The sequence below is a fragment of the Coturnix japonica genome, chromosome 11 (assembly GCF_054131305.1).
Source record: "Coturnix japonica strain WE chromosome 11, WE-NBRP24, whole genome shotgun sequence".
Classification (NCBI taxonomy): domain Eukaryota; kingdom Metazoa; phylum Chordata; class Aves; order Galliformes; family Phasianidae; genus Coturnix; species Coturnix japonica.
Genome location: NC_140673.1, coordinates 12,986,491 through 12,998,735, shown reverse-complemented (window position 1 = coordinate 12,998,735; position 12,245 = coordinate 12,986,491). Strand labels below are relative to the sequence as shown.

The 12,245-nt window shown below is 35.6% G+C and overlaps 1 protein-coding gene across 1 annotated transcript in view; it reads right to left on the bottom strand.

Annotated features, from left to right (window-relative positions):
• DPYD (dihydropyrimidine dehydrogenase) overlaps nt 1–12,245 on the bottom strand; it is a 308,967-nt gene that overhangs the window by 142,620 nt on the left and 154,102 nt on the right. The window contains exon 13 of the mRNA XM_015870373.3: nt 9,784–9,999. Coding sequence (XP_015725859.1) covers nt 9,784–9,999 — 216 coding nt within the window. The remainder of the gene's footprint in view (nt 1–9,783; nt 10,000–12,245) is intronic.

Here is a 12,245-nt window from a genome sequence, read left to right as displayed (position 1 = left end):
AGCATTCTCTCTCTCTCTTTCTCTATATATACACACATACTTCCTGGGGTTGTTTAGAATACAGAAAGAATTATTATTTTCCTTAGATTTGCTGATATGTAGCTCAAATTAAATCTCTGCATTGTGTAAAGACCCAGTCCTATGCTGCATTATGCTTCTGATTCTGATAATTAACTTTAGAGAAGCGCATATATGAACGTACTTTACTGAATTAAATTTAAATCACCAAGAATTGACACTTTTGCTGAATTGGTGTCTACACTCCTTTACTGTCCAGACTCTCACTGTTTAACACTCTCAGCTGTTTCTATGGCCTTTGGGTCAGAGCCTGGAATCCAGATACTTTCATTAATTGTATTATAGTTAAGCAAAACTCACACTTATTTAATTCAGAGCACCATTATGACCTGTTCATATTCTGTCACATCTAGGGAAGAATAAAATGACTAATGAGGATTCAGAATATCATAGATGATGGTTATGGTGGTTGGCGAGTATCCCTGTGAACAGTCATCCTCTTTCAACATCAGCATTAAAATGGAGTATCCTGGGGACTCCACCAAACAAATCACAATACAGCAATTATTATTGCCCTGGTCAAACTGTACTGCTTGGTGACATTCTTTACACAATCATTTTCCGCATTCCTTGTTCATTAGCCAAAATTTTAAAGGAAACCATCTAACATCCAAGTTCTAACTAATACATAAAAAGAATACATGCTACTGCTTTTATATTATTATGTGCTTGAATTGTATTTTGTTTACAGCTTCCAGTAGCTTTCAGATAAATTTCTCATCAAGCCTGCTTCCATGTAGCTGGAGAAGGCTAACAAACCCCTCTGTGCTCACATGACAACCTTTGTGCAAACGCATCCTTATTCTGTCATCTGCTGGCAGCGTGCTTCCCAGTCCTGTTCCCTGCCAGTCCTTACCAGTTTGCCAATTACACAAGCTGCTTCCCAGACATCAGACAAAAATTCCACAAGACTGCTGTGCGAGTGTACCCTAATTAACCATCAGCTTAATTAGACAATTTACTGTGTAATTAGCAGGCAATTAGTCAACACCTCTCAGATCTTATTGACTGCTGTGACAGCCTTCCTTACTCCACACATTCCAATACGCTCCCAAGACCACGATCCCAGCACCATCCTGTACAACAGCAACCTTTGCAAAGGAAGGGAAATCATATAACATACAAGGGAAATGGGACAAAAATCAATATAGCCAGTTAATTTATCAAATTGACTTCTAGCCAAGACACCTTTTTAAAATTTTATTATTTTTTTAATAGCAACAGCAGGTCAGCTGCTAATGAAAAAAAAAAACAAAAAACTGAGCTACAACACTATGTCATTTTCATTTCTAATGTGTTTTAATTATTTTGTTTGGAGACTCTTAGATTCCACTGAATTATCAAAGAAGTCAGGCAAGAAGAAACTCATTGTGGGTTTATGCACACAGTAGAGAACAATAAAAACATATTCAGAACTGCTTTTGAAAACTATAGCTAACACTGTAATTCATTGTCTCATAGTCTAAATTGTGCCAGTGAAGTCAGATAAAAGCAGACTAGCTTTAAAAATAAAAAGTTAAATGATATCGTAACACATATATTAAAAGAGTATTAAAGATGTGTGTTCGCTTTTCTACAGACCAAAAATTGGATTTTGCAATTATCTGTGACAACTTACGGAGTAATAATTCCAGAGTTCATGGGATGGAGACACTTCCCTCCTGTCACAACTAACTCTGCTACAGACATTAACAAAAATTCTTCACTTTCCTTCTGAAGGATGGAGCCCTGTAAAACTACAGTTGACTATACTCTATATTTAGACAGTAATAATATATAGAATAGAATATATATAGAAGAATAATGGTAAGAAGCATTATTCAGTATACAGTGACACAAATATTTTCATTGATAATATGTACTTTAATAAAAGATCCTCTCAGATTTTTTAAACACAAGAGGCTTCATTCTGCTTCTACAAAAACATCATCAAGAGTAAATGCAATTATATTGTTATGAGATTTAAAAATCTGCTCTTTGCTTTCTTAACTTCTTGTGTGGGCAAATCAATCATTAAACACAATCCTACCAGTTTCATTTACCAATTGAGAAATCATGATGTGAGCTAACCTGAGCATTTAGATAATGCATTCTGCCCATACCCCTAAGAGGTTCTCTGTTATAAACAAAAATCACTTGAAAAAAATGATTAAGCTAAAAACCCAGTAAATCCATGTATGGGAATATATGATATTTTAGAGACAGTTCCATTGTATCAGCCTATGTCTGCAAACTTATTAACACAAGCTATGTACCTAAACATACATGTCTGAAGTTAAGATTGCCCACAGAGAGTCAGTCTTAGACCTTCCACAGAAGCTCAAATGCTGTATGGGTTGCTTTTACCCTCTTTTTCCTGGTGGAGATAAGGAAAAGTTCTCATGTGGCAGCCAGGCTGCCATGTACCACGTGCAGAGCAGACCAAGAAACAACTATAGCTGGTGCCTGCGGGAGAAGGCATGGTGCCAAAAGTATGCCTTCCTAAACACAACTCCAGCCTGTAGAATTAGTGAGCAAAGGTGGAGCCCCAAAATTTGTTTTCTGTTGTTTTCAGTAAATCAAAATACTAAAAATAGTCTGCTATAAATCATAATTGAGAATGAAAATTAAATGTAAAAATTCTAATTTTCAGAATTCCACTTGGCAGTTTCTGCCTTACACTGAAACAGTCTTTCTGCCACAAAATTACAGAAAGCAGTACCAAGATTACCAATAATTTTACAAGGCATTAGAAACAGCTGAAGAATATTTTGTCTGGATGATATTTGACACAAGTATGTAATGTACATGCTTTTGAGATTCTTATTTATACAGGATGTGATATTCAAAAACATTGAGTACTTCTAATACAGCTAGCAGGAGCTGCAGATTCTTAGCAGTTTTGAAAAAAGCACATGTGCCTGCATTCTTTGTTTCTTTCTTTCTTTCATTCAGTATCTGATAACATTTTAAGAAGGAAGTAAATAAAGTAAGGGTAACAGAGAGCAAAACATCTTCTTCACCATAAAAATTAATACTGGTTAGGCTTATAGCTACCTGTCATATAACCACTCTGTTTTATTGGCTAGTAGTCATGCTGTTAATAGAAATGATGTATCTTAAGTACTGGTCACTTCCCTGGATGCCACATATTATGCAGAGGAGAAGTGTTCCCTCCTAACTTACTTTTGATGAGTGTTTTTAATAGAAAGGCTTATGCAGCAAAATACTCAGAATTGCAGTCTCTACTCTTTTCCAAATTATACTAGAACTGCTTCTCAGTTACGTTGCTTTAAGTACACAACGTTTCATGAAAACACTGGTTTACTACACGACTTCTACATACAAATTGTTCAAATTTAATTCTCAGATTTAAACTTTGTGTGTGTAGATCCACTGTTGCTATACTGTTTTAATCTATTTGCTCAAAAAAGGAAAAGGAAATAAAACCCAAAATATCTCCAAGTACTGTGTAAAAAAGCCAAATAGGTTAATGGAAAATGCATCCCTGGACAATTACAAGTGAGGAATCCATAGCCTACCTAGAACTAGCTTTAAGATATACAACTAATTTTTCCTTTATGACCAGATTTGCGTTTTAGCCTTCAGGAAAGTATGTATGTCATTGCTGGTCAAGACTCTGAGAAACGTATGAAATGAGTTCAAGATGCAGATGACAAATGTTACAGCCAAGCTCACTCTGCTCCTTGAGCATGAATTGAAAGAGAAGGGAGATACAGAAAGCGGCTTGTTGATCCACTGTCTGTAGAAATCTCTCCTTTAGCATGAATGTCAATTTACTGACACACACCCCTGTGTGACAGATCCCTCCTTGCAGTCCACTGATGAGTTGTCACATTGTGCTCCACACCCCAGGCTAACAGTGTTCTCCACAGAACAGCAAACTATGGTGCTCATTTCTCTCTGCCATACTTAGTGCTACATGGTTAGACATTTGTCCAAAGTTTTTTTTATTGTGGTTGCGGTTTTTCTTTTGTTGTTTTTTTGTGGTTTTTTTTTTCTTTTTTACTAATAAAACTCCTTTCATTTATAAACTAATATATTGTAAATTCCTGTCACCTTCTCAGACGTTTCTTTTTCCAGCAAAGTAACACATTTCCTGTATAAAAGTATTCGAGTAAAATAATAACGTTGGTGTTACAGCATCTAAAAAAAAAATAAATGCACCTAATTTCATTTCTATGGCCTTTTACCTCCTACGTTAAATTTTGCTAGTTTCATGAAGGGATCTAAAAAATGTAATAATCGGGAAATAATAAAGATGATGCTTATTAACATTCCCTTCAGAACTGCAGAACAAAATAATGTATGTAAAGAATCCATACCAAGATTTAGACAATTTGTAATCACTCTAAAATCTGTAAAAACAAGAAATAATTTAATGCATACAGAGCTTTGTGTGCGAAGGAATCCTGTAAAATGTTCATTTTTCTCTTCAAATACTGTAGTTAATAAAAGTTGTCTGATGTTATTTAGTAGACAGGCAAGCAGTCCTTTTTACTTTTGACATTAACAATCTGATCATTTGTTTCCCCAAAGAAAGCCCATACAGCTTTCACACAGACCACACAATAAAGAATAGTAATATTTCTGTTTACTGAGATATCAACTGGCATTTCGTTGCAAGTCAATGCTCTATCTTTGCTACAGCATACTAGACCTCAATCTGGCACCTACAAATGTCAAGAGTATAAAAAAAAAATTAGAAAAAAAATAGGTTGGAAATCAAAAGCAAGTTCTAAATTCCTAAAAAATGAAACAAAGTTCACCTAAACATATTTGCTGCAGAAATCAGTACAATATTCAGCTGTCAATCTCGAAAAACAATGAGGGAGCAATGCTGTCACTAGGACAGGATAATAACATTTCAAGCAGATGTTCAGGCAAGGCTCTAATTCTCACTGAACTCCCTTGGTAAGCATTTAATTTCTTTATCATATGCAAGCTAGGCAAATTGTACTTCATCAAAACTGTATTGTGAAATATTAATATTTCATAGTATAGAAAAACTCCATAGAATAACCTTTGTCGTATTAAGAACATCAGAATTTCAAATGTCATGGTTCTGCATTTTAATGCATCTTAAACAGCTTTTTGGCTTGCCACCATAAATTATAACTAGTTTAATCTAAATTACCATGCTGTAATATCATACAAAAATATACATTTTTTAAATACAGATTCACTTCTGTGAACTACTAACGTTGTGGAAAACAATACGTCATTGTACTATGATTTTTTTTTTACCTCTTTCAATTTTAAAGTGAGGTGCACATAGTGCAAATATACAGAGATAACTGCATATTGAAATAACAGCATATAGATATGCTACATATCCTGAGTACATTAATGAATTCTCTACCAGGAATGGTTTTCATTTAAAAATGGTTTTGAAAATATATTTCAAATTCTGCTTCAGTGATTGACATAAACATACATTATGACTAGAAAGTTTTCTTTGCTATGGGTTCATTCAAGTATAATCTAGTTTTAATTGTAGCTTTGTTTTTAAGATCATCCATGCAATTTGCTTCATATACAATGAAAACACATTAAAGATTAGAAATGAAGTTAGTCTGCATGTTGATTTCTGCCTGTTCTCATAATAAAGGCAACTGCTTCCACATTATTGAAAGCGACAGCATCACAAATCAATGCATGTCACAGTAGAATAAAGACAGATGTATCTGATTAATCAGAATTAAATTTTACAAGTAAAGGAAGCATCTAAAAATCAAAGCAAATATTGTTGTTATCCCAGTTGCTTTTTCTTCTTTCTAAGCAGCCCATACAATGCAGTGAGAGAAAAACAAAGCTGAAGTTGATAAAACCCCAATTCCTTATATAAATTCAGAGTGGTAGTGGAAATGTCCAGAGAAAAGACATGCACAGTTCATATAATGCCTGGCTTGTTTTGATACTGTGTTTGTACAAACTTTCTGATTAAAGGTTTTAAAGCAAATTTTATGTACTAAAATAGTATTCAATAATAAATTCTAGGTAAACAAACCAGCTCAGTACAATAATTCTACTAAAAAAAATCTCCCACTCATTGTTACTTGTTTAATTAACACAATATTTCTCATTCTGCAGGTAGTTCTTTGTTCTAAGTTCTAAAAGAGGTCATGATTGATACTCATTTCTTTGAGGACTCTACAATATGCAGCACCCCCATTCCTCTCCAATAGCTTGCCGACAGAATTTACAAATAATAGTTTGCGGCACAGAGTTATCTGAATAAGACAGAAGCTCTGTTTGAACCAGCAGAGCAATGAGTTATTGATTCCACACTGAGAGAGTGAAGACACGAGTATAGAAGAAGGTGGGTGAAAGGAGGTCTTTTTATTCTGCTAGCATTTTTCTTGCCTACTGATAGTCCATGTTAAAAGCAGCTATTCTAATTTCTGAAAGAAATCAAATCTACTTGATATTAAATGCAGCTATGCATAAATGATTGTTTTCATAAATACAGTTCATAAATACAGTTCAGTCAGGACCCCTTCCTCTTGTAAAATATATAGAGACATATAGGTACAGTACCATGTAATTAATATTTATATTACACTGTAATATCCACCATCTTCTAAAATATTTCCTATGCTATATATCCCCCATATGAATATACCATTACTCAGGAACAAAAATCCATTTAATCTCTCAGAGGTGAAATCCTTACCCTTCATACAGGTTGTTATGAAGGCGATTATGCAGCAAAGTGTGGGGGTTTTTTAAAAGGGAGTGAGTGCAGCATGAAACAGTGCTATACTAACTCCCTCTATGACAATATGTTATGCTTTCAAGGAGAGGTCAAGACAGATAATGGTTGGGAAAACTTGGGAAGTAAATTATGGTCCAGAAGCTGCAATTGCTCAATTGCTATCCAACAGTTGGCTGATACAGGAATGTGTGGTCTGTCTTGGGCTGCAGGTACCCTAGCCTAGAGTTTTGAAGACTTTGTTGTGCTAGGCAATGAATGAGGAAAAAGAAGTTCACGTGACACGATCCCTGTGAGAATCACTGATCTCCTACTTAAAACCTTTTCTCTTTCCTTGGATATCTTTCTTCCATGTTTCATCCTGCCTTTCTTTCTGATTTTATTCCATCACACTGTACTTAATGCACGTGTTATGGCTGTATATGCTTTTCATTAGTTAAATGTCTTTCAAATTTACGTCGCATCAACCACTTTTGCTAAAGTGCCAAAGGACACAGGTACTCAATAGGGAAGTCACTGGTTTCCCTATCAGTGACTGAACATGGTAGTGAATTCAGCAGCAACTCCTAGAAGAGGGAGTGTTTCTACTGCTTCTAAACTCCCACTATTGCACAAGCAAGCAGTTAAACCTAGCCAGGACATATTAAAAAAAGAGATAACGGGGATAAATACAGAATCCTGATTGTACCACATACAGTCAAGACTGACATAGAAAAGCTTTGGCTGACAAAACCTGTCAAGAAAGCTGCCTTTCCCCCAGAAACTCTTCTTAAGATTGGGGAACCTTTGCTCCTGGCCCTTCTACACAGTCAGCTTTTACTAGCTTGGAAGAACAGTTAAATCAGAAATCTCTACTTCCACAGGTACTGCAGCCCATGAGAGCATACTGCTCCCTGCTAAACAACACATAGGATTTGTGTATATGCAAGCAGAAACTGTTTGATTTTTGGTTGTTTGTTTTTCAAAAAAGCACATTATGCAGGCTTACATTAATCAAAAATCTATTACAATTAATTGTTTCAGCATTAAGTCAACAGAGCAGTCTTTGTGTAGTATTTGTTGTTCAAAGAATAACTGCTGTATCTCACTGTGCATTCTTTTTTCTCATTTGAAATATTTATTTTTGTAGCATTATTTTTCACGATGCTATTATAAACCAAGCAGTTTCATGTCTTCAGCACCTTCCAGCCAAGCATCTCAAATCATTACAAATACTAAGGCTTTATTGCTGTAGGAAGACTACTGGGAAGACTACAATGGTGGAAAAACTTGTTAGTACTTGTGTGGGACAGTACTACTGCACACTGCAACATACAATTCAAGGCATCATATCACATGAAAGATCTCCATAGGAATGATACCTCCTGAGCATGGCATCCAGGGGAACATATTTCAACCACTGATTTTGAAAGGATTCAGAGAGTCTGCTGTTTCTGGACTACAACTTTCTACAATAAGCATGTCTTTCCTTCTGAATTACTACTCAAATCTGTAACCAGACAGTATGTTTAGCTCTCAAAATACCCAGCAATCAATGTGTAGTCTGGGAGAACTGCAAGTGTAGCAGCAATAACACTGGTTAATATATGAATCTCAGGACTTGCTATAAGTTACCTTCAGCCTAGGCACTGAATAATTACAGCTGACAGTATGTTATGCACATAAGTCAGTTATAAGCATACTTGAATGGCATTTACGCCCTGTAAAGTGTTTTAATAAGAAATCTTGTGAAGCAGACTCAAATCTCCATTGCAATCTAGAGGAGCACTGACTTCCTTGGAATACTTCTAGTGTGAGAAGAATCCACTCTAACATCTTTTACAGTATGCTCTAGTAACACAGTTCTTTATCCTTATAATTTCCTCATGTTGGAAGGCTACCTGCTGAGGTAGCAGAGCAAAAAATGTACCTTTTCTCTCTTGCTAAGGTCTCCATCCACCAGTCCTCTTTTATATCTCATCTCTGAACAAAGAATAAAAGTCTCTTCCTTCCAAATGCATCTCAAAAGCTGTCTTCACTCCATGACACCCTTTGTCACTAATTGACAACGCATTACCACCATTCACACCATTACTCAGACTTTAATATTCTTCCTCCCAACATCAGCCAAACTGTGTCTATGCCCCAGTCAAAATTTCATTTCTTTCTTCTGCAATACATTTCTCAAAATGTTCCTTTTCATTCACTGTCTAAACTTCTTGCTCCGAATCTCACTTTGCTATTTTGAATATTGTAACAGAAAACCCACTGGAAAATCAAATCGTAGATCAAATAAACCTTTACCCACTTCAAGTTAACACAAAATACTTTGAGAATTTATTTTAGGTGCCACACAGAGCCAAAGTCTTCAAGAATTTATTCTAACTCCTTGCTCTTCCACTACATTTTAATGAAGCTTTGTCTCTGTGCTACAAACCACCAGCAGAACTACCTGCCTCTCCATAGGCTTGTTTTCCGTTGCCTCCATCTTCCTCATCCACTCAGCCCAAGCTCATGCCTGCATTATTAAACTGCAATTCGAAAACAGTTTCAATGGCTTATCTTGGCAGTCCTTGGCAAAGAAGCAGCCTTTCAGGAGTTCATTGATAAAGCTGTCATTCACTCCCTCTGAATTCTGATCCCTCACAAAAAACAATTTCTCTGTAACATTTATGACAGTACCGGTACTGTTAATAATATTAAAACTGTTTTTTTTAATTCATTGTTGAATAAAAGGGAAGAACACGCATATTTTAATAGCAAAAACAAACAAACAAAAACACTAAGAAAAAAAAAACAACAAGAAAACACCTGAAAAACAAATCACAAACAGAAATTTTATCATTACATTGCACTGTCAGGAACCATCAAGATAATTCGTCTTACATGATGCACTGTTTCCCTACTTATCCTAACTTCCAGCCTAGACTATGAGACATCCAAAAGATTTAGACTTGTTTCAAAAATACAAAAAAGTTATGTGCTAAATATAACTTGAATTATATTCTTACCTTGTCCAGGGAGAATGTTTTAGTGACAGCAAAGCCCCATCCAGCTTCAAAAGCTCTTCGAATCATTGAAGAACTAGTAGCAGGAGTTGCACTGGCAATGCCAAAAGGATTTGGAAACTTCAACCCAGCCATTAATACACTGATGTCTACTAAATCTACAGGAGTATAGAACAGTGGCAGTTCTGGAGTAGTAGAAACTGTGGCACCATATAAGGACTGAAAAATAATAATAATAATAATTAAAATCACAGTAATTTTTGCTGATTAATTTTTATATAATTTACTGTTAGCCTTGATAGGAGTTAAAAACCATCATCATCATCATTCATAGATAATAAGCAAATTTCAATTATTCTATTTTATGTTCAGGATTGCAAATCAGCAAAATATACTAATCAATTGCATGTGGAACATCTTCTGTCCAAATAGCCCTTATGCTGAAATATCATGTCATATGAAAATAACACAACCATAATAATGAAAAAGTTATTTCAGATCTGCCACTTCCAGCCTGCTCAATCCAACAGATTGTAGATTTATTTATTTTTTTTCACCATCCTGAATAGCCAGTTCTGATCCCTACATAGTCAATAATGGTGAGGATTAGAAAACAAACAAGCAAACAAACAAAAAGACCCAAACACATATAGGATAGGCCTTCCTAGTGTTCTTCCCAGGTGGTGACCTATGAAAACGGGGTATTAGGAAAAGGTTCTGCACTAGAGGGCGGTGGGCATGGAACAGGTTCCAAGAGCAGTCATCACAACACCAAGCTGCTGGAGTTCAAAAAGCATTTGGACAATGCACTCAGACATATGGTTTGAATTTTGCATGGTCCTTTATGGAGTTGGGAGTTGGATTCAATGGACCTTGGGGATCTCTTCCAACTCAGAATATTCTATCCTATGTACAGATTTGTGGAAAATAAGGGAAAGAATCCACAGGCAAGATCACTTTGCAGGCTGTCACCCACACTCAGCATACTTGGAGTTCATGCACTTTCCTCCAGCCCCTTTTAAAGATTTTATTTAATCTATGCCTTGGGATACACATCAATATATGCAAATCTACTACCAAACATGCATACTTCAAGAGTGATAAAAATTAGACTCTGATTTGAGATCAAAGAATAACATACACTTTATGCCTGTGACACCAGAGTCACTTTTGTTTTCAGTTTTAAAGGTGGCATTTTCTCTGGAGAGTTGAAGTGGAATGCTTTCAATGTAAATGTTGCACTTAATATTGCAAAAATTGTACAGAGAGAATCTTCCGTGTACTGATGCTGAACAGAATCTTAATCAGGCTGCGGGAGGCAGAATTAAAATCTTTACTCACTTAGAAGTTGGAGTTGATACAACTGCAACAAAATGACACAGGTATTTTTTTATCGGCAGAAGATTCCCACACAGCCTATTTCTAGGGAATCTCACGACAAAATCAGTGAAGAAAAAAGTAACAAACAGTGTAACAACATTTGTTACAGTGTTTTCTGTAACAGTGAAAAACTGCAACTACTTAAGAATTGCTACCTCTGTTTTATGGGTTTTTTGTTTTGTTTTGTTTTTTTCTTTTTGTTACTTATTTACCCCTTGTCAGGCACAGAAAGTAAGGAGTATGAAGAGAATAAGGTTCATTCCTTTGTTTTGCTTGATTTTTGTTTTAGCATCTTTTGTTTATCAGACTGATACCAACCCTGAGAGTTAATTCATTGGTTTTGCCTCAGTAATGCCTGGATTGTTGTCTCAGATTCTGACCTTATATTTTGTTAGACAGAGAGTACACATCTGTGGGCCAAACTTTCCAATGGCATTAAAAGCCACTATGGAAAGTAGTGAAATTACTCTAGCCTAAATTGGTGTGTGCATGTGTCCCAACTGGTGGCCATTTTGCAAAAAAGCTATTTTTTTGCATAACCTTACCACACTTGGTACTGGCCCCACTCCCTTCAGTACCATGACCACTACTCCCAAGCAGCAGTAGTTACTTTATGATTCTCCTGGATCACAAGACAGATATTGGAGCATTTTTTAAATAGTAACTCTTTTTTTCTCTTATGTATCCGCAAGTTGCAATACCTGCTGAAACCAACATCAATATATTGAACCCTTACACTGAACAGTGAATTTGAATCTGGCAGAATGACAGCTAAGAGGCTCATGGAAAAGCTTTTGGTCAACTCCCCTGTATGTGCACATTTGAGCAATAAACCTAATTTTCCATTTTGAAGGCAGTCATTTGTTAATTTATTATCATTATTATTTGTATCCAGAATTGTTCAAACATTCTCTGTGGTTATATTTCGGTGGATGATTCATGAATTACTCCCTCATCATATAACTATAAATATCGATTGCTATAGAGAGATACACAGATAGACAGTTGAAGTGCTGCAGCGTAAGTTACATTGTACTGTTTCTTTTCCTAAGCAGGACAATATAATCTCTAAAGCTAAAAAGAGC